General features: G+C 47.2%; 1 protein-coding gene across 32 annotated transcripts in view; it reads left to right on the forward strand.

Annotated features, from left to right (window-relative positions):
• Positions 1-3,032: 3,032 nt before the first annotated feature.
• Positions 3,033-23,004, forward strand: part of TCF7L2 (transcription factor 7 like 2) — a 205,252-nt gene continuing 185,280 nt past the window's right edge. For 10 of the 32 annotated variants that reach the window (XM_053207152.1, XM_027063069.2, XM_027063074.2 and 7 more), the window contains exons 1-4: positions 3,034-3,753; positions 4,020-4,086; positions 4,296-4,420; positions 16,797-16,865. In XM_053207152.1, the coding sequence (XP_053063127.1) occupies positions 3,565-3,753; positions 4,020-4,086; positions 4,296-4,420; positions 16,797-16,865 (450 nt within the window). In that variant the 5' untranslated portion in view covers positions 3,034-3,564. Of the gene's footprint in view, positions 3,754-4,019; positions 4,087-4,295; positions 4,421-16,796; positions 16,866-23,004 lie in introns of all 32 variants that reach the window. The other 22 variants (XM_027063088.2, XM_027063084.2, XM_027063089.2 and 19 more) reach the window with 9 other exon arrangements.

A 23,004-nucleotide genomic window follows, 5' to 3' on the forward strand; every position in this document is an offset into this window, starting at 1 on the left:
CCTTAGAATTCAGGACCTGGGCTGGCCCCAGGAATGGGCCCCAGGAAAGAGGTCACTTCCTCCCCATCCTGCCCACTCCCAAATATGCACAATCCCCTGGCTTGGGCCAAAGTCAGAACTGGTCTGGTTTCGTCCCTGTGTTCTTGGAACCCTTGCTATTTGGGCAGAGCTCAGGATCCTGTAAACCAGGAGTCCTTAGTGTCTGGAGAGAGAAGTTACCTCAACACCTGGACACGAGCCAACTGTTGTTTAAAATTTCACACCAAATCTATAAAGTACATGTCCACATTGTGAGCCAGGCAACCTGACTTTTAAAAAATGTATTATATTACCCTGCTTTTTGCCCATTGCAATTCCACACCCTCTCCCTCCCCTATCTCCCATCCGGGCAGGCATCACCTGAAGCCCTTTTTCAGAGACTCAGGGGTTATTGACCCTCTGAGATCTTGCTGGTCTCCCCAGCCTTTATGGCACGAAGCAATGAAATTAAATGTGGCACATGTGCTATTATGGAATAACTTTTAATTGCTTAATTAAATCAGAGATTTAAAGAAGGAAAGATTCAAGAGTTTCCTTTGAATGAGAAAAATTAGGATGTGCCAACATGGATGAGGTTACTAATCATCGCAAGAAAGCCTTTAGTATTTACATATGATAAAAATGCAGGCCAGGGCATTAAAAACAATAAGTACGTGCTTTAAAATTTCAATTCAGTATATTTATGAGCTTTTATTATCCAGGTAGTCCCATAAAGGACATAGAAGTCCTCATTATCCAACTTAATTCAGATCAGGGTTCGATTAAAAAAAAAAATACCACCGCACAGGACAAAGAAATTGCCATAAATTGAGTTCCTATGAATGTGTTCCAGTTTAAGTAAATAAGCCCTTAAAACAGGCTTTAGAAAAGTCTATGCTGTACACAGACAGACTCAGGCACACTAGGTATGCAGGTGACAATTAGCAAGTGTGAAAAGCTATGGTCATTCGCTAAATGTGTAAATCTAAAGGCAACCAAGTGAAAAGACCTAGGAAAAGGAAACTGTTAAATCCATTTGTACATGGATTTAACAGTGAAGCATTTCATTCTTCATGTTTTTACTTAGTGTCTTGAAATAATCCCCTTTCTGTCTCCACTCTCCCTCTTAGAAACTGTGCCCGCCTTATTTATTTATGAAGTCTGAAGGTTAGTCCTACCTGCTGAGACTAATTAGCCCTGTGCTTTGTATCCTATGCAATCCTGTCTGATTAAATGTACACATTTGTTTTACTTCTTTTCTGGCTCCTTCTCACTCTACTTCTGATTTTTCTGATTAATATTAAAGTTGGGAGTTACAGTGATGCTCCTCCATAGGCTCTCCCCTCCCCATTTTATTTTGCCTGCCTCTTTACTCTTTAGTGTGCTAATGTGGCTGCGAATTTTTCCCAGTGCAGGGGAATTCATTGGCCTTGTCAATCTTAGTATCATTATTTTTAGTAGTCTTCTCTCTGAGACCTTAGCCTATAAAACAGTTTTGCTGAAACCCAAACTCTCTAAATATTACATGGTAAATTTGCTTTCTTTTAGAAACCTTGGGTGCTGATGGGCCAGTTGGAATGTATGTGAGTTTTTTGGGGGATTGGTGGGATAATTTAGTACATCATGGACCAACACTGTTCCTAACAGACAATTTGCTAATTCCTATTGATGTATTATTATTTTTTTGGTCCCCCTTTTCATGTGGTAGTTTCCTGTCCACTTTCCGCTGAATATTTGCAAGAAAATGAGTGTTGCTGCTCCATCATCCAGGAAGCCTATGTTTTAGGAGTCAGGTCTTTTCCTCTTTAACATAATTCTGTTCCCCATTTTGTAGCAAATCTGCTCCCCAGGCGAGGTGCCTAAAAACAACAATACCTGCCTCAAACCCCAGGTTTTCCACCTCCTCCCTGAGGTCTCTCAGCATCAGCTCAGTTAGCAATTTCCTGCCAGAGCCATCTACATCTTGATTATTTGGCTAGTCTTTTGGGGATTTCATTTCACACCCCCTTCCAGAAAGACTCCAGTACCACTGATCCCAGGGGTTGGTGAACTTTCAGTTTTATTTTCCCTGGCGGTGTTAACGCCCAAACTTTTCACCTCCAAAGGCAGAAGGACTTTGAATCCCAGCTCATTTCCTACCACCTCCAACGTCAGTTACCAGAGGGGGTGGCGGGGAGAAGAACACTTTATATTGTAAAGAACCACGTATTTTTCCTGAAGGGTATTTTTAATGCCCCTGACAAACACTAAAGTATTTGATTGTCCTTTTTTTTGGGGGGGGGGGTAAAAAGTCTTGGTATATTTATTCTAGCGAGATTTAAGATTTTATGAAATGACTCACTATTAATAAATAAAAAGGGTAGGGAAGACCTCGTGGGCTGATAGTTTCTTTCCCTGAAGATGACCAGGAACTTTGCCCAGCTCCCCACTTCCCCAAGCTCTCTGAAAGAGGAGGGTTGATCTTTCTTTTTGACCACTTCTGTTAGATCCCCGCCCAAGGGTGGCTGATTTCACTGCTGGACTAACCACTAAGCACCCCCCCCCCCCCCGCCCTCCCTTCTCCACGGTACTCTCCTCCTTTTCCCCTTCCTTAAGACTTATTTCTAATATTTCCAAAGTGCACTTTTTCTGGGCCTCTCCCCATCCCCGCCCCCCAAGTGGGCTTTCCTTCCGCCTTCCGCGGCTCGGATTCCTGACTCGGTCGCCACCCCCTTCCCCTCCTCTCCCACTCCGCATTGTCCTTCCGAAGCCGCCCCCCTCCCGGAGCGAGTCCCAGTACCCTCGCCCAGACTCGCGGGCTCGCACCCACTCAGCGCAGGCCTCTCCCCCTGCACACTCCTCCCTCCAACTCCCTCCCCTCTCCTCCCCCGCCCCTCTCCTCCTCCTCCTCTCCCTCCTCCCTCTCCCGGCGCCCGAAAGGATCATTGTTAGCCGCCCCCGCCCCGCCCACCCCGGCTGTTTATTTATGCACACGTCACCGGGCCGGCCCCGCCCCCCGGCATCTCATTAAGCGAGTGTGTTCCTCTCGCCCTGTCAATAATCTCCGCTCCCAGACTACTCCGTTCCTCCGGATTTCGATCCCCCTTTTTCTATCTGTCAATCAGCGCCGCCTTTGAACTGAAAAGCTCTCAGTCTAACTTCAACTCACTCAAATCCGAGCGGCACGAGCTCCTCCTGTATCTTCGGCTTCCCCCCCCTTTGCTCTTTATATCTGACTTCTTGTTGTTGTTGGTGTGTTTTTTTTTACCCCCCTTTTTTATTTATTATTTTTTTGCACATTGATCGGATCCTTGGGAACGAGAGAAAAAAGAAACCCAAACTCACGCGTGCAGAAGATCTCCCCCCCTTTCCCCTCCCCTTCTCCCTCTTTCCCCTCCCCAGGAGAAAAAGACCCCAAAGCAGAAAAAAAAGTTCACCTTGGACTCGTCTTTTTCTTGCAATATTTTTTTTGGGGGGGGCAAAACTTTTTGGGGGTATTTTTTTTTTTTTTTTGCTTTTCTTCCTCCTTCATTTTCCTTCCAAAATTGCTGCTGGTGGGTGAAAAAAATGCCGCAGCTGAACGGCGGTGGAGGAGATGACCTAGGCGCCAACGACGAACTGATTTCCTTCAAAGACGAGGGCGAGCAGGAGGAGAAGAGCTCCGAAAACTCCTCGGCAGAGAGGGATTTAGCTGATGTCAAATCGTCTCTAGTCAATGAATCAGAAACGAATCAAAACAGCTCCTCCGATTCCGAGGTAGGAAAAGCCCCTCGGGCTGGTGGGGTCTTGAGTCTATTTCCTGGGCTTGGCAAACGGTGCCGAGAGGGAAGGAATCGGGGCCGGGGGCGCCGCGGGGCCGGGCGGGCGGCGTGTGCGCGCGGTGCCACCATTGCAGAAACTTGTAACCCTGTTTTCTCTCCCCCCCCCAACCCCCCCCACCCCGCTGATCTTTTTTCTCCCCCTTCTCCCCCCTCTGCGTGGCGTTTGCCCCTCGCCCTCCCCACCTCCACCCCTCCGGGAAGGCGGAAAGACGGCCTCCGCCTCGCTCCGAAAGTTTCCGAGATAAATCCCGGGAAAGTTTGGAAGAAGGTGAGTACGCCCCGCGCGCCCCGCAGCCGCCCGGAGCCGCCCCCCGGGCCCGCCGCCCAGCGCGCCCCGGCCCCGCGCCCCGCTCGGCCCGGCCGCGCGCCGGCCCTGCCGGGGCGCCCGGCTACTTGGGGCACTTTCTAAAAAGTTTCTCCTCGCTCTCTCCCGCTCGGCGCGGCCGCCGCCGTCCCCTCGCCGCCCCGCCATGTTAGCGGCCAAGAGGCAAGATGGAGGGCTCTTTAAGGGGCCACCGTATCCCGGCTACCCCTTCATCATGATCCCCGACCTGACGAGCCCCTACCTCCCCAACGGATCGCTCTCGCCCACCGCCCGAACCGTAAGTGCCTCCGCGCCCGGCCCCCGCCCGCTGCCCGCCCGCGCCGCCCGCCCGGCCCCGCATGCGGCCCCTGCCCTGCCCCCTCCCTCCCCTCCCCTCCCCTCCCCTCCCTCTCTCCCTCCCCTCCCCTCCCCTCCCTCTCTCCCTCCCTCCCCGCCCCCCCCTCCGCCTCCTCCCCTCCCCGCCTCCCCTCCCCCGCTCGCGGCCCAGGCAGCCCAAAACTCTCCAAACTTTTCTGCCTTTTGTGGACTGGATTTGTTTGCACTTCGCCATGTTCTTGCTTTCAGTTTGCTGCCTCGTGATGTTGGGGAGACCTTTCTTTCCAAGCAGGGTTTTGTTGGGGGGGCGGGAAACAGAAGAACTTTTTTTTTTTTTTTTTTTTTTTTTTTTGCGCTCTGATTCCCCCCTCCCCCGTGGTGGTGTTGTTTGTTTCTTCACCCTGGGAAGATGACTGTGTGGCTCTTTTCTTTTCGCTCTCTCTCCCTCTCCCTCTCTCTTCCTTCCCTCTTCTGTGGCGTCTTGGGTTTTCCCCGGTTAACCCCTTGGCTGCCGCTGCCGGGGCCCGAGTGACCGGGCTGGCGCCCGACGCGCGGGGTAGAGAGTGGATTTTCCTGCAGGCGTTGGACTGGAGAAGTAGCGAGCGCGCGGAGCCCGGGGCCCGGGAGAAGCGCCTCGGCTTTCTCTTTCGGCTGGTTATTTATTTAGCTTTCTAGTGGTGTTCGCTGGCTTTCAGCCCCCCCTCCCCCTTTCCCCTGGAAGGTCACCCCTCCTAGACTGGTCCCACTGCAAACTTGGGGGCTTTGGGATTGCTTTTCTTTGGCAACCCCGCAGGGCCCCGAGCGCCCTGGGCGCGGTGTGGCGGGCTCGGCTGCCCGGAGCGCCGGCTGCGGGCTCTCTCGGGCCGCGCCGAGTGGGGAGGCCCCTGTGACCGGGTTCTTGGTTTGTGTGCAGCCGGGATGGCTTCCTTTGAGCGGACTCGATGTATTTCCAGGGAATTTGGGTGCCTTGGGGTTTATAGCTTGGTCTGCGTTCGCCAGCTTCCGAGAAGGCCCTCATTGGGCCCTGGGGGAGGATCAGAGACCAGGGTTTGCGGGCCCAGCGGTGTGTAGAGAGTGCGGGAGGCCAAGGGCACCTCTCCTTCAGGGGAGTGGGCTGCTGCTCGCGGGCCACCCAACTTTGGGGACCCCAGGGCGGCACCGGGTGCTAGGCTCCGCGGGTGCTTTCCGCAGCGAGCGTTCCGCGCCCCCTTGACATTTGTTAATAAGGCTCATCCTGTTCCCGGACCGTCCTCTGCTCCCTGCCCTCATCCTGAACCCCGTCCCCCGCCCCCAATCCCACCCTCCTCTAAAAAGCCTGGATTGCCGGTCTCTAGACGCAACCTCTAGACGTTTGTGCCTGGTTTCCAGGGATTGTCATTTTGCACCTTTTCTGGTTTGGGCCCCCTACCCCTTATTTACACACACTATTTTTTTTTTTTTTTCGGTAACTCGAGATAGCAATTTGAAATAATGTACCCAGTGTTCAGCAGCCGTGAATTCGGTGCTAATGGCCGAGGGCTTGCCGGATGGGAGTCGATCCGATCTACAAGTGTTTTTAAGCATTAAAATATTAACTATCAGGTTTTACTTGTTTTTTGGGCCCTGGCAAAAAGGGCACGGGCATGCTAGACCGGTCACTTTTTATGGCTAGGAAAGAGAAATAATTATCCCCCCCCCTCCCTTCCCTGCACCCAGGCTTCTGCGTGCTTGGGAAGCTGGTAGAGCGTTTCAGCCCGACCTCCTACTACAGGGCCAGCTCTTTCAGGCTGCAGGGGCTGGGCTGTGGGGTTGCAGCTCAAGGGGAGGCACAGTCCGGTTACGTTGTATTTTTCTTGGGAGCTTGTGGGCATGCTAAACCCGGAGCATTCGGCTCAGAAACAGAGGGTTTGTGTACTAACCAACCCGACCAAGCAACATTCCAAAGTAACCCTGAGAATTTCTTACTCCCCTCCCCCTACGATGGAGTCTCTCCGGTATTATTTAAAAATCCACTTGGCCATCAGAAAGGCCAATCTGAATATTGAGCTTTGATGGCGGGCTTCTTGGCCTTCTTGACTCTTTTCAAACTCCCAGCCTGACCGCTGGCGATCTTGCCATACTGTCGCCTAAAACTTGAACGGTGGTGTTGTGCTGTAATTAGGAAACAGCGAAATTGTTAAAGGCAAATAAACGATTTCCCCGGGCGAAAAAGGAAGGCTCCCAACCACCGGTCCCCTTTGTGGGCATTATAGGAATAGACTGCTCTAGTTCTTTTAATTGTGGACGTAGCGGGTGGCCTTGTGCTGTGACATCAGATTGAGTAGGAGAGGACATTTCTGAACTCAGTAGGCAGTGTTGGGATTTGCATGTCAAACACCAAGAGACATCTTTGTGTGTGCAGGCCCTTCCTCCTTATCTGTTACCTGGGTTAGATTATGTGCTCCAAAATTAAAGTTATTTATTTAGGCCAGTAAGCAGCGCAATAGACACGAGGACGGGAAGCTGTTGTGTGTCACTCCTGACGTCTTCGATCAGAGGGCCAGCTTGCAGTTCTAGATTTCCTACAGCTGCCGAGGGCATCTATAGGCAAGATAGGGGTCTTTTCATGCTCATCTGAAATTCTTCGTGCTTCATAGAGTGTGTTTTTGAGGGCAAGGTATAAAGACAAATTAGCTGTATGCTTTCCTGTTTTCCCGACCCTCCTTGGTGGTGGTGTTTTTGCTACGGTTTCTGTTCCTTATTAGTGTACCTGTAAGCAGCAGCATCCCTTAAAAAGCAAACTCTTTGGATCCCTGATTCCTGCTTTTCTATTTAAGAATGTAAAGAATTAAGGAGTATCATTAAATCAGCTCTGATGAATAATACATCATCTCAAGAATAATGCTTTAATTGCTGAAGACGCCATAAAGCTCGATAGTAATAATTTTATTTTAAAGCGACAAAGATTTCTGCATAGCATTAATTTAGTCTTTGATACAGTAATAGGAATGGCTTTTAAAAAGACAGATTCGGATACGAAAATACATTAAGGAGAGAAGTCTGGTTAAGTAGATGGGAAGTGATAGGACAACAAATACAAGAATTGTGGTAGCAGTTGTATGTTAGAGATAAAAATACTGTTAGCATATTCAAGTTGGTAGGAAGTAGTGCCCCATTTCTTTTTCCCTTTTGCCACGCTGAGAGATAGGGCTAGGGTGGTCAGAATTGGAGTTAGGTTTGAGATTTCTTTTTAAGACGCGAGTATGAGAGCTCTTGTATCTTCTTTTATCCCAAAGTTAGTTGCTTTTTAACTGAGCTGCTTGCTACTAGGTTGAGCAAATAAATAAGCAGCATCTTGAATTCACTTTTGAACTTGGAATCCCAGCATTTAAAAGAAACCAAGAGGGGCCTATTCATTGGGGTTTTATGGAGCCGGGCAAACAAATTCTCTTTCTGGCTTGTGAAAAATGGATGTTTTTCCCTCACTCAAACAACATAATCCTTTCTCATACAAAAGATTTAGACCTTAGAGTGTGAAGGGTTAATGGTGGTCCTTTCCTTGGTTGCCCTCCCACCCCCCACCTTCACCCCTGATTGTTTTGACAACACTTTTCAAAGTGTGACATTCCAAGCCCCTACATAACAATGTAATATTACTGTAATTACACAGGTCATTACATTTTAAATAGAGAACAATAAAATGCTTATCGCCCTGAAAAAGAACAGGTGTTCTTTCCCTTCTTTGGTATTTATGCTAATTGTTTTTCATCTCCTTCAGAAATATTTATGGCGAACATGTTTAGATCCCAATCTCAATGCAACAGTATTAATTCTGTGCTAATCTTTATAGGTTGGAGTTTAATGTCTGCAGGATGGATTACGGGCTGAGCATTCACCCAACAAGTCATATTTTAATGATTATAAATTTAATATGCCAGCGCTTCGCAGTCTGTTGAAATTAAAGCTTTCTGAACCCCCAGAAACAAGCTATTAGGTAGTTGGGGGCCTGAAGTGCTTATCTGGAAGAAGTGTTTTTGGAAACTTTGGACTGCTTAAGGGATGTAGCTTTTACTGATGCCCCCTATCTGATGGAGAAAAGATTTGGAAGCAAACAGTCCCGGTTCTTGCTAGGAGTTTTCCACCCTGATTTTCATTTTACTGATACGGATTTCATTTAGAGTCCCTGCTGGAAGCTGGTCAGCTTTCTGTTTCTTAGCAAGCTGTGAAAAAGTTAACAGGAGGGTTTCCGGGGGCTGGCCGATCAAGAATGCTGTTCTGTTAGCAGTGCGGGATATGAGCGCAGATCTGCACGCCATTAAAAAAAATACTTGCTTTCAAAAACTAGCATTTTACTAGTTGCAGGGGGGGGGGGGGGGCTGTGCTTTCAAACCTTACAGTGGCAGTCTTTGCAGGGTTTGAATGCCTCCTCACATTCCACGAGGTACCTGGGTGCATGCAAAAAGTGCCTAGATTTTTCCTTGGTTGAGACATCCCGGTGCAACTTCTCTTACTTGTGCACAGTGGGTAAACTAGAAGGTATCTAAGAGGATTTTACATTTTGTCAGATGTTTCACAACAGGGGCCCCCGAATCACATTAAAAATGCACTGTAGAGAAAGGACAGCTGCAAATTTTTGTGTGGACGCGTGTTTCTGGACCATGACTAAAACTCCGAGGACCTTTTCCCCAGCTGTCTGGAAGTTATGTGGAAGTTGGTTTATTGGCAGTTAAGTATGAGACAACCTGGATTTAGCAGAGGCTCTCTCCTACACAGGAAGTAGATGACATTATATTGGGGGAAGGGACGAGACTGCAGCCAGGGAGTGATTTACTCCCTTTCTTGTTTTTTTAAACCATAGAGTTGCCAAATAAATAAGCACTTTCCAAGGAAGTAGGTGTAAGCTTTTTAGTCTTGGTAAGTGGAATTAGATGATCTCTTTGACCGCATTTGTAACTGTTCTAAGGTGGCACATTTCAGAAGTTTGGGAAGGGGGGGCGGTGAATCAGATTCTCGGGGCTTTTATTTTTGAGGGGGGTGCGTGACGTGGGCGTCTGAGTTTCTTCCGCGAGTGAATATTGGCAGCCGTGTGAGTAAATCTTCAGCTCTGACTTATAATTGAGCACATTTGTGAAGGAAACGGTTAATTTTACAACCAAAGGCAAGCTTGCACCTCGACAGGTCTGCTGAAAGAAATGTGCCCCAGTCCTTTGCTGGCAAGCGCCACCGGGTCATAAATCCACAGGCTTTATTTACAGCCCATAACACTTATGAATGTTAAGATATTTGACGCCACGTTGGCCTTATAATATTCAAGGTCCGCAGACATTGGCAGTAGCTCAGATTTCTCTCACTAATTATAAGCAATGAGATGGGGGAAGCCCATCTCAGATGCTGCCCTCCCCCCTCCCGTGGCCCCCACCTCTACAATCTGAGCTTACTGAGACAGACCCCCTCTCCTCTGGCAGCTGACTTGTACTTTTCCTCTAGGCTATTGTTATACACATTTATAAAGAGCACTTTCAGGGATGGAAATTCAGTGGGGGCTCTGCACAAATGCCTTTTTCAAAAGCAAAGTTGCTCTACTGTTTGCATCTTTCGCCTTGTCTTCTGGTTCCTCCTTTTTCCTTTCTTTTCTTTCCTTTTTTTCCTTCTCTTTCTCTCTTTTCCCTTCCTTTCCTTTCCTTTTCTTTTCTTTCTTTTTTTTTTTTTTTGGACCGTGTTGCCTATATTGTGCATATTTCCCAGAATACTTAAAGAAACCTGATACGAGAGACTGCTCTTTAATTTATATGATGTTCCACTGAGTTGGAAGGGAAAATACACACGTTGCAGAGTGCACTAGTTAATGTGAGGGTTTAAAAAAAAAAAGTTAGGTGAGTGAGGAGAGTTGATTAAAGGAATTTAATGGATGAAGGAAAAAAAATTCCAGGTTTACATTGGGGATGGGAAGGCCTCTCATTTGGTAAAAGTGCACAGTTATCTGGGGAAGGAAACACAGAGAGGTAGCCAGAATAAATGTCTGATTAAGAAAGATTGGAAAAAATATAAGAAGATGGGACAAAAATTGGGGCCTGGGGGAATGGCTTGTCTGAAATTGGGGATTGGAAGTCTCTTATGATAGGTGGGAGTACCACGGGGAGGTGCTGTTAAAAACTATTGCTTTGCTCAGCATAGAGTGGTTTCAATCCACTCCTCACCTAAAACGCTCTCTCCAGCAACAGATATGTTTCATATCAGTTATTTGCGTGAGGGTCTAGGGGAGGGGCATTCTGTGGTCGACAGCCTGATGAGAGAGAGAAGGCCAGTTATCCTGTTGATGTTAATTTTTATTTTTTAAAAAGTGGGCGGTTCTGGTGTGTTACAGAGGGACCACATGGTGAAGGGGGAGTGGGATCCTGAGGTGTGTGGGTAAGGTATGTGTGTTGAGGGGGACTGATGGCCCTGTCATTTCTGGCGGGATCCTTCCCTCCATCCAACCCAAACTTAAAGACCGCGGCTGAAAGGTTTTATTTTCTAATCAATGGAATGCAGAAACTTACTAGCCCTCAGGGACAGATATGAATCCCTTAACAGCTCATTACAAAGATGGGGATGTGGGATCTATGAACGGGTTATCAGCCGTGGTGTTCTTCGTTTTCCCAGGATAGGTTTTTCTTCCTTAGGCACATCTGATTTCGGGCTGGTAATTCAGCCCGTTATATTTTATTCTTTTCTTTCTTCTTCTGTCTTTTCTCTCTCTCTCTCTCTCTCTCTGTTTCTCTCTCTCTCTCTTTTTTTTTTTTTTGGCCATGAAGTAGCCCCAAACAGTTCTGTTTATAGGGGCAGGAATGGCTATTATTAGTGGGATCAGCTCTGAAGGAGTTAAAATTGCTCGCTAAAGTTTGGCATCATGAAAATAAATTTGAGGCCTGGTAGGCATTAGCAGGGCACAGCACATTTACAGAGCTTAATTAGTACGAACTGTAATTGTTCATGGTCTGCCAGAAGAAGTAATGTTCAGGGAAAGTGGAGTCCTTCTCTTGTAGCCTTCAGTTTGAAACCGATAAATCACTTGCATATTTGTGTAGTGATTCAAATGGAGCTAGGACCTCTCCCATCCCAACATGTGGTAAATTGTAAAGTCAATGAATTGCAGATGTAGGCTACAGTGAGATTCTCCAAGAAAATGCAGAATGAATGGGAAAGAATGACGCTATAAATATTTACTGAGAAGATAACTAGGTTCCTGTGTGCTGGGCCAATTATGATGTACTAAATATATTAGCAAAATGCTTAAAAAAAATCGAGAGGATTTGTGTGGGTCTTCGGGTGGGTTGGTTTGTTTTGGAAAGTGGAATAAAAGGCACTATGTTACTGTCCTGTCAGTTTTATTAAGCCGGAATCACAATGGCATACCCAGGGAAGGACACAGGAAACCCACATTAATGCAAATTAATTCGTTATGAGTTGCAGAGCTGTGACTGCTAAGTGGAGTAATGATAGGGCATCATTTTAAGAGTGTTAATGTAGCAACTTTTAATGAAAAATGCTGTGTTAGGAGCATGTCTCAGCCCCTTAGCCCACGTGTTTTTCTATGCTAGAAATGTGTTTTGTACAAGAGCAGGAAATTTGATTCACTTCATCCCCCCCCCACACACAGTTTAAGAACTTTAATTATGTTTTGATGTTTAAAGAAAATCATCTCATTTTTCTTCAGAAATCAACCCAGAAATCCCTATCACCGTAACCAAGTTCAACTTTTCTTTTTTTTTGCTCCAGATTTGCGGCACTGAGTGGAAAAACAATGAATGTAACCCCCCCCCCCCCAACCCCCATAGACCTACAGCTATAACTTTCTTGAAGTGATTTTTTTTTTTTCTTCCCTTTTCTTTCATGGAGGATTTTGGTCTCAGGCAGTGTTGCAAGTCTTCTTTCCCCAAATGTGAGTAGGTGGATGTGTATGGAAGCTGTAAAAGTTAATGATCATTCTCTGACTCATAGCTGATGGTTTCAGGTTGAGGAAAAGAAAAGAAAAATTAATGAGGGTAAATAGACATTGGATGGAACATCGAGACAGTAGGAGAGATTGTTCTGGTGTCTGAAGGCATGCGTTTTGCTGCGGCAGAATTTCTGAAGCAGAATGCCAGGAAGTGAAAAGGGGATGCCTTTGTTAAGTTGTTGTTTTTAGGATGGTACAAATGTTCGGTGTCCAGGTCTGGCGAGGGATGTTTAAACCGGCACACCTACCAGTCAGTGTTGCTTTTGCCTTCCCTATGGAAGGTAGAGGTCCCCTTGGCACTTTTTAAAAGGGCAGGCAGGGTAGCCCAGAGTCCTGACCAGGATTGTATTTCCCATTAAATGTAAGAGGTTCGCAGCACAGGGCTGCCGTCTCTGTCCCTAACGGTGCCTGATGACCGAAGAAAATGCCTTAGACCTACTAACGACAAAAATATTCTCTCTCTCTCTCTTTTTTTTTTTTTTGTAATGTTTATTTCTTTTTGAGAGAGACAGACAGAATATGAGCAGGGGAGGGGCCGAGAGAGAGGGAGACACAGAATCGGAAGCAGGCTCCAGGCTCTGAGCTGTCAGCACAGAGCCCTGTGCGGGGCTTGAACTCACGAACCGTGAGATCATGACCTGAGCTGAAGTCGGACGCTTAACCCACTGAGCCAACCAGGCGCCCCAAAAATATCTGTCTTTTAAGTTGATGACACGGAAATTAAACTTCAGGTGGCTCATGGTAGTGGCTATAGGGTAGAAGGTGGACCCCAGGTCCCCAAAACCAAAACTTTTTAGGGAATGAATCTGGATTGGATTATTGTTTGTTTGTTTTAATAAAAGAGAAAGCCAGGTGACAATAAAACGAATGCTCCACCTCTTACCAATTTAGTGGAATGAATAGGTATAAGAAATTAATCTTCTGAACACTGGAAGTTCACTTAGTGTGGGAGAAACCAACACAGGGTCCCCTTTGAGGAGGAGATGTCTGTGGATGAAAACGTGGTTTTCCTTTTTCTCTCGTCTCTGGGTGTCTCTGATGTCTTATATCTGAAACAGCAAATTGAGGGCCAGTGGTAGTGATTAGAAATAAACCAAGAGCCATCACGATATGATCATCATAAGGGAAGCAGTTAATTGTAAATTGTTGGTTTTTTAATTGCCGGGGAATTGTGCAATCCTGTGCCGGGCACAGCCGCCTCTTTATGGTTCTTCCTCTGGACAAGTGAGGGCCAGATCGTCTGGGGGTGTTAGCATGGGTGGGTGGGCTTGGCCATTGTAAACAAGCACACAGGAAGGGAAGGTTTATTTTGTTGAGGGTTTCATGGGAAGGAATTGAAGGAAAGGTCCCCTGGAGTTCTCATCTGGTGAAGCCCCAGGATGCCCCAGGGAAGCACCATGTTGAGGACGCACTGCGTGCCCAATGTATAAGCTGCACCTGCTGGCCGAGGAAGTGACGCTGCGGAGTGCTGCAGGTGACCAAGATCAGGGCAGCCCCAGGGGTAGAGGTTCCTAAACTCAGATGGGCCTTAGATGGCTGATCCTTAGATGGATCTCTGAACCTCCCCTCATCGATTCGAAAAAGAAAAGGCCACCCTCTCTTGTTCTTTCCTTTCTTAATAGATTTTTTTACAGAGAGAGAAGTAAATTCTTGTTCCAGTCTAGAAAGCCAAGGTTTTACTGGGTCCTTGTATTTTGTCTTTGTCTTAAAAAGCTGGACTATAAGGAACAAGGCATCTTTGTGTTTTACAGGGAAGCAAAAAGCAGTTTAAAGTGTTATGTTTAAGAAAACAGCATTTGGTACAAGAGGGGGTGGAAACCCAAAGGAGCAACAAGAAAATTGTAAGTCTGTGTCACTGTAGCTGGCGGAAGTTTAGCTCCATATCTCTCCAACGCAGTGGTTACTGGCTGGGAGTAAAGATCTGATTGGAGCTTGTGCTGTGTGTATTTATGAGCTGGTCCGGGTTATTCGGTTTGTCTGGACACCTGAGGAGGGAAGTTACATTGCTTGGGGGTGTTAAATGCTTGGGGGTGTTAAAATGGTGTGTGTGTGTGTGTGTGTGTGTGTGTGTGTGTGTGTGTGTGAAATTAACTTTGTCCAACTACATTCTTAAGGACCTTGCAGTTGCATTTTTCCTGTTTTAATTGCAGCGTTCTCTCTGGGATTGTGTTATTTGGGTGGTGATTGGACGCAAGGATTAAGAATGGAACCGGACAAGTGAAAATTGAATTTGGATTAGCCACAGTTTCATTAATTTATTCACAAGCCTGTGATTATATGAAATTTGGTTTCCACGACATATAGTTATCAGGTGTCCATTCAATTTTAATTGACAATCTGAGATTCCTGTGGTTACCCTGAGTACAGATTGCCTAGGGCTCCACAGGGTTTGTGGGAAGAAAAGCTTGGATAAGTTTCCATTAAGCTCTGAATCAGGCAGTTGGAAAAGAGGAGAATAAAACCCTGCTGAAAAGGGGGATGAGTTGTTACTGTTGCCTCTCGACTTAGAAGCGGAACCCCCCACCCCCCACCCCTCAGACAAGAGCTGCTCTCCAGCCAAGCATTCCAACCTGGCAGAGAAAGCTGTCCTTAGCACAAAAGTTGTTTGAAAGTGATGCGGAATTGTCACAGAAATTAGTGCAAATCTCCGTTTACTGGCTGGCAGTTTTCATAGGAAGGGCGGGGGCATGGGGCTCAAAGGGTGCAAATTCATCTTTCTTTTTCTGCAGTTCACTTAGATGAACTGCTTCAGAGCGTGTGTGTGTGGGGGGGGGGGTTGGGCTGTGTGGGGATGGGCTTACTGTCAGTTGCTCAGTGTTCGTCTTTAGTTGTTTTAGGGAGTGTGGTGCATCGTTCTGCTTTGACAGGTAAAGGACTACATATATATTCATTCCTGGCTTCATCTTTATTGTGGCCTCTTTTCACCTTGATTAGTATTATGTTTTGGGGCAAGCAGTCTCCTAATATTTATAGGCGGTGTTTTTGATTGTTTCTTTGGAGCAGTTACAGTGATCTCAGAGGAGCCCATTGGATGCTAAAATGGGGACTTCCAGCCTTATCTCATGAGCAGTATAAATTCAGACTATTTTAAAAAATTTGATCGCTTCTGTGTTGTGTTGGTTCAAAAGTTCTTATGTGAATTTCATTTTTCTTCTTTTTTCCTTTCTGTCTTTTTTTTCTCCCCCCCCCCCCCCCCGCCAAACCTGGGCGGACTGATTTTGAACAGTCCTGAACTGTGTGAACAAAATCATTGGATCTGAAACTCACTGGCAAGCTAGGTTACACTTTGTTCTGGTACTATGGAAGTGTTCTGGTAACAGCAACAGTATAGTAGCAGTAATAGCCGTGGTTTGGAAGTGCGAGCCCCTGCTGCCTTTTGCTGTGAGGTGAATGAGCAGCGATTCCTCCTCATTTGTTCATATGTTGCAAATTAAAATGCATTTCCAGATACTGTTGAGATCCTTTAGTGACTGTTGTATTGTTTATAAAATGAATCAGATAGTGTTTGTTTTCCTGCTCGGGAGGATCCCACTACTAACAAGCGTTATTTGGGGAAAGGAGAGTTTGGTGAGGCATCTCCATATTCCTTTTTGTTTGGGGACACCCACTTCTTTGATGGGGGCTCTGTAGGGCTTCAGAGGGGAAGGCCTGAGAGAGAGACTTCGTCGTCCCGCCCCCCACCCGGTTGTGGAGAATCTGAGGGAGCCAGGGACGAGCATTCACCCAGGGGCCAGTGAACAGGCCGTCCTTAGAAAACTTGGTGGCTCTTTGGCAATGGTTGGCTCCCTCTATGGGGAAGTGTGGATTCCTAGAGTGCAGGCTATAGGGACGTTCTGGGACGGATCGCTTAGTCATTGCAGAAGAATGCATAAGGCATCGGTGGCCCCTGAATTCTGCCTGACACATTTGTTTTCCCCAAAATAGAATTGTGTTTAGGAGCAAGAGCCCAGTTGTCAGAACAGTGGGGGTCTTGTACCTGTTGCAGTCTTGTGGCTTCTCAGAACCCTTTCTCACTGCCTGTCCTCACACCTACGTGTCGCAATTCTCGTGGCTTTTTGCAGCACACAGTTAATTCTTCTGCAGCGTCCTGCTCAGCACACTGGCTTCCTTTATGTTTTAATGGGCGTCCGTCTTTCCTTTTCATGTCAATGATTCTCACTCTTGGCCCCCTCCCCCCCTCCCTTTTCGCTTATTGAATAGACGCTTTTTTTTTTTTAAACTTTACCTTAGATTATGATGATTATCTTATCCATAGCAACAAATAAAAATACACAGGTCTTGATTGAATGCCAAGGCTGCAGTTCAATCTAGGAAGGTTTGTCTGCTATTCATAAACTGCTTAAGATGTTTTCTTGTAGTTTGTGACATAAGCAGAACGCTTTGATTTGGTTTCTTTCTACAGCTCCATTTTCAGTCTGGGAGCACACATTACTCTGCGTACAAAACGATTGAACACCAGATTGCAATTCAGGTAGGAAAATGCAAGAGATCCTGAAGCTTGAATTGTCAATAAGTAGGTCTCTTGTGTCTTTTATTCTCTGCCCCTTCCCCCGATCTAGATGGTGATGATGATGATGATGATGATGATGATGATGGTGATAGTGGTGATGATGATGATGGGGATGATGGTTGGTGATGATGATGGTGGTGGTGGTGGTGACGATGGTGAAGGTGGTGATGGTGCTGGTGGTAGTTGATTGACTCGGGGAGGTGGGAAGCAAAGAAACAAGAGCAGAAAGGCTGCCAAAACGATTTAAAGAATATGGAAAGAAAGAGGAGCCTGTGTTTTGTGTTTAGTTTCTTGATCAGGCGTAATGGGCACACAAGACCCCAGCTTGGCTATTGTTTTTGGCTTAGGGAAGAATCTTCATTTGAGAGCAAAACGAGGTGGCCGACCTGGAAGAATGGTGGGGGGAGGGGCGGGGGAGGGGGCTACTGACAGCCGGAGGGTTGTTTCCGGTGCATCCAGATCACGCTAAGGGGTGCTAAGAATATCACTTTCGACCCGATTGTCCTGAAATGTTGATTTCTCTTGGACCTGTTGATGTATGTCCTTAAGAGTGCTGGGAGGGAGAGGTGACAGAGCCCAGCTTCTGATGAGTGTCCGGTTTCCTGCTCATGTAGTGCTTCCATTCTTTTAAATCCAAAGGCTAAACAGATCACAGACTAATATAGACTCGGAGCTGAACTGGTGCCAGCAGAATGCAGTAGTGGAGGGAGAGCAGACTAATACGATTTTCGTCTGTCTGCCTTGCCTGGCTCTGCCAGGATGGATGTTACTCATGGTGTAACTAATGGTGCCGAAACTTCTGGAGTGTTCCGGTTTAACCCTCTGGAGAGAGGCTTTTGAAGCCTGTTGTGGTGATGGTGAAGTCTGGTTCTGGGTCTCCTCTTCCCGGAAGTGGATGTCGGTTGGTGAAATAATTTATGTTGTTCCGTTGCAGATAACTTGTGTGTCCGTCTGTGGTCTCACCAAACTACAGCCATAGTCCCATCTTTGTAGCTCTCCCGTTTCAAATCTGCAGCTTCCTGGATAAGGCTTTCAGGCAGCCATGGGCCCCAGCGACACTGTGGATTCTTCCACCAGTGAAAAAAGTACGGTTCTGCAGACATTTTTATTTGATGGATTCCCTCACGTTTTTGTGCTTGTTTCAGGGCGACAGGAGCGTATTGTGAAAATATTTTGTTTGCTCCTGCCGTGTGCTGCTGATCTGATCCCTCTGTGTATTTTAGGGGAAGGTGGTTTTACCGCCCTCCATCCCCAAGTATTTTCCAGACTGATGTCTCTAGCTAGATGCCGCACTCGTTCCTGCTGGCACACTTCCTGCTGGGCCTTCTGCTTCTTGATGTTGGCACATTGAGTCTTGCCCCCTGAAACTGGTTTAGTCTCAGGGCTAGGAGAGGGAACAGGCCCAAACCCTAGGTCTTGATGAATGGGTGGAGGAACAGACAAATGTCCTGAGACCTACTACGTCTGGTGGAGTGCTGGAGAATCCTGTTGCCCGGGGTGTGGGAATCGGTGAGGTTGAATAGCATAGTGATCCCTATCTCGGTGTGGAAAGGCTGGCTGGGGCCATGTCACTGGGAGACCAGCCGAGACCGGACCAGCTGTTGTGTCTTTACACCCGTTGCTGAAGCGTCCCTTGTGAGACCGAGCAGTTTGACTTTCTCCAAACCACCTGGCACGGTGCAGGCCATGTGAAGCTCTTTCTCAGGAGGAAGATGGAGTAAATTACAGACCTCATTGTTCGGGGGACTGAAACCATTACCATTCCTCCATGAACAGGTAGTATTGTTCTCCCCTGCTTCTGTTTGCTAAGGCTGGATGCCCATGTGGGCAAACAGAGAGACATTTTATTAGAGACCCAGCACCGGCATGCTTTCAGAGTTCATTCGCCCCCAACCTCTGCTAGACCAGGACGAGGCCAAGCCAAATGGCATCTAGCTGTAATTTTAGTTTGAGACGAGGACGGTAGTGCTTTGGGGGGCAGTACAGCTGACATTTTCCCTTCGCAGCGTTCTCCAGCACAAGGCTTAAGTCGGGTGTGATTGTTGGGGCAGAATTTTCTTTCCCTGGAAACGTGAAACTGCTTCACCTTAATAAATCCTGCATTTCAATATGAGCTGAGCTTGTTGCTTTCCTGAGCTGGTTCCCAAAATAACCTCAAGTAGGGGGACACCTTGCAACCCATGAGATCCATACCCCTTGCCCTTCCCAGCCCTCCTGTAATCTCAGGACTCGGCCAAGTTCACCATCGACATGAATGGCCTCCAGTTGATTCCTGTAGCCGCCTCGTGTTCTTTTGAAAAAGTTTGGGCACGGTATCAGTTGCTGTGTTGGGATCTTCCCCGCTTTTGACAACCTCCCGACCCCTCTCGGTGTTGAAAAGACCAGCATCACACAAATGGCCGTATTCTCCCTACGTGGTTAACACCGATATAACTGGAATGACACTTAACAGACCTTTTAAAAGCAAGATGTAGTTATTTAGCTCTGCTGACTTTTAAAAAGTTTCATTGAAGTATGAGATAAATATGTCTTTAGTGGAGAGGTGGACCAACTTTTTTTTTTTTTTTTTTTTTTAATTTTTTTTTTTCAACGTTTATTTATTTTTGGGACAGAGAGAGACAGAGCATGAACGGGGGAGGGGCAGAGAGAGAGGGAGACACAGAATCGGAAACAGGCTCCAGGCTCTGAGCCATCAGCCCAGAGCCTGACGCGGGGCTCGAACTCACGGACCACGAGATCGTGACCTGGCTGAAGTCAGACGCTTAACCGACTGCGCCACCCAGGCGCCCCATGGACCAACTTTTACACATGTGAACACCCACGAAACCATCACCCTGACCAATACGTAGAATGGAGTTGGAATGCTTTTTCTGTAAAGGGCTAAATAGTAAACATTTTTCTCTTTGCAGGCCCTATAATCTCTGTGGCAGCTACTCAACTCTGCCACCGTGATGCAAAAGGAGCTAAAAATAATACCTAAAAGAATAGATGTGGACTTGTCCCAATAAAACTTTATTTATAAGAGTTGACAGTGGCTGGATTTGGCCCACAGACTGTGGTTTGCTGGCCCCTGAGAGAATATTACCAACCCCCCAGATGTCTTGCGTATGCCCTTCACCTCCCAGTCATCTGGCTTCCAACCCTCCACCCTGAAAACCGTAGCCCCACCCCTCCACCCTCCCACCCTGCCCCCGCCAATTCTCACATGGAATAATTTTATCTATCGCCATGGATTAGTTTTGCCTGTTATTAAAAAAAAATTTTTTTTAATGTTTATTTCTGAGACAGAGAGAGACAGAGCGTGAGTGGGGAGGGGCAGAGAGAGAGGGAGACACAAAATCCAAAGCAGGCTCCAGGCTCTGAGCTGTCAGCACAGAGCCCGACGCGGGGCTCAAACTCACAGACCGCGAGATCATGACCTGAGCCGAAGTCGGATGCTCAACCGACTGAGCCACCCAGGCGCCCTGAGTTTTGCCTGGTTTTTAGCTTCATAGGGATGGGATTGTACAGAATGGATTGTCTCCTGTCTGACCCCACTCAGCATTATATCTGACTTTTATTCCTGTTATTGTATGTGGCACTAGTTTGCTCTTTTTTATTGCCATCAGTATTCTCCGTAGGACTATGACACATTGTGCACATCCTTTCTATGTTCCTGGAGTTTTGGATTGCCTCGCATTTTCTGCGACTGTGAATAAGGTCCTAGCAACATTCTCACCCACATCTTTTGGAGGAATATGTGTGTCCGTCTCTGTTCTTCATATCCAAGAATGGCCTTGGAGAGACACAGGGTAATACGTGTGTTTAGCTTTGCATTGATCTTTTGAGAGAGATGTGAACACTGGATTTCAAGTGTCGTCCCTGAAGTGCGCTGGCTCAGTGGTTGTATGTGTGTGAGTGATACATAGGGGAGCAGTAAAATGAGCTAGGTGTGCTCAGAGGCCGGTTTGGCTTTTGGCCCCAGTTCCTAGGAACTCCCCCCACCGTCTCCCTTAACCTGGGAAGATTTTGCAGGCTGAGTGCAGAGGTGGACCCGCACACTGCCGGTGCCTTCCAGAGAGCCGCCCTGCAGGTGACTGTGGATGAATGTGTAGGCATCCCTGTTGCCTCCCTGAAGGCAGCTCTTCCTGGACTCCCCCACTCGTCATTATTCCAGCCCCAAGAGCAGTGTTGTAATCAAGGTCAAGACCCACAGAAGAGATTTCCCTTGGTTTTCAGAAGGGCTATTTCAGAACCAATTAAGCCTTTGTTTTAAGAGTATTTTGGCCAAAGGTTGATGTTTTCACACCAAGTCAGATGTGATTTAGGAAAAAATAACTCCACACACAGCAAAAACAAACTGTGTAGACCTTTCTTGGTTGTTTTTCTTTTAAGATGTGAAGTGGTGTGTGTGTGTGTGTGTGTGTGTGTGTGTGTGTGTGTATGCACATGCTTGTGTGTGTGCGCAAAGACAACCAGGAGAGGCTCCAGAAGAAATGGACCATTTTATTTGTTTACACAGCTGAGCGGTGGAGACTTTCAAGTGTTGTTACTTTGCCTTCTGTCCTCAGGCTTGCACGTTCCCATCTGAGCTTTACCAAAGCATGTTCCTTCTTTTTGGTCTTCGAACTCATCTGCCGTGACTCAGTAAGGCCCCGAGAACCCTCCCCCAGGGCCTGCGTGCTTTCTGAGGTCAAGGAGGGAAGGGTAGAAACTGGAGAGTGTCCTGGTGCCGTATTGACCCCTTATTCCTGGATGGGAACTTGGTGTTTAGTCTCAGCCGTGTCTTAAAATGATGCTGTGAGTCGCGGTCCATCTCTTTGCCCAGGTAGACCCTTGGCCTCCGTGGTAAGAATGGCCAGAGGTTGGTACCTCTGGATTTGGCTGGGATGTTGGCAAGGGCCAGCCCAAGTCCTGTATCTGACGGTGGTCTCTTGTGTTCTGGGCCCCCCCTCCTCGTGCCGCAGGTTCTGTGGCCCTTTCAGTTCTCATGAGGATTTGCTTTCTTGCTTCAGGAGCAGATCTGAGCTAACTTCCGTTCTTGGTATAGTCACTTCCTCAATTTTCCCTCAGTCCCACCACCCACACCTGGCTGGGAGATTTCATGTCCCCTTTCCACAAAGGATGCAGTGTGTGCGTGTGTTTGCATGTGGATGGGGCCATGACAGAGACTCGTGTCGTTTCACCAGACTCGTTTGCCAGTCAGCTCCTTCGGAAGGTTCATTCACTTGCTGCCGTGCTGAGTTTCTGCCTGACTGGCTGATTGAAGTCCATACCTCAGACTGTTCCTTCATTCGTTCAAAAGTATTTATTGCATATCTTGCGTGTGCCAGGCCCTTGCAGCCTTCATCCGCGGACGGAATGGACAAAACCAGCTTGTTCTCATGGAGCTTAAATTCTAGCGCTGTCTCATGTCCTGATTTGTAAGCACCCCATTTCCCTTGGTCCGATGGAGCAGGTTTTAGATACGACCTGGGAGTTGCATTTTTAAGCAGGGCTCTGAGTTTCAGCCTACTGAAGTTTGAGCAGTGCCGCCCCAGAGTCTTTTGAAGTCAATCAGTTGATCGCTTATTGGCTGCTCAGTGCCCACTTGAGTACTTGAGGGCTGGCCAAGTACTCAGTTGGGATAACTTTGATTTTGAGTGAGAAGCTAGAGTTTGCCTGTGGGTTCTGCTGAGCTTTTGAGGCCTTTCCTTCTCCATGGTTCTATGAAGAGAGCCAGATACTTTTGCAAGCCTCAAGAAGGGGCGTTTCTTTGTTTATGAAAGAGTAGCTTGGACGGTAAAGTGCTTGGTCTTCGGGGTCAAAGGCAGTAACCACAGCAGATAATAATAGCAGCTTATGCTTATTGAATTCTCCCGAAGCATTGGGTCTGGTGTTAAGTGCTGTGTATGAATTATTTATTGATTCTTCATAACAACACAGAAGGGAACCCGAAAGATGTAGTTACTCGTATTATCATCATTATATCTCCATTTTGTAAATGAGGAAACGGAGACTCGGCTACCAGAGATATTTTGCCCATGATCAAGGAATTAGGATTCCAACCCCGGCAGTCAGACTGGAGAGAGATGGTACTACACAGCATTATGCTAACTACCGTCTGCATAAAATAATGCTC

Source organism: Acinonyx jubatus, chromosome D2 (assembly GCF_027475565.1).
Source record: "Acinonyx jubatus isolate Ajub_Pintada_27869175 chromosome D2, VMU_Ajub_asm_v1.0, whole genome shotgun sequence".
In the NCBI taxonomy this organism is placed as follows: domain Eukaryota; kingdom Metazoa; phylum Chordata; class Mammalia; order Carnivora; family Felidae; genus Acinonyx; species Acinonyx jubatus.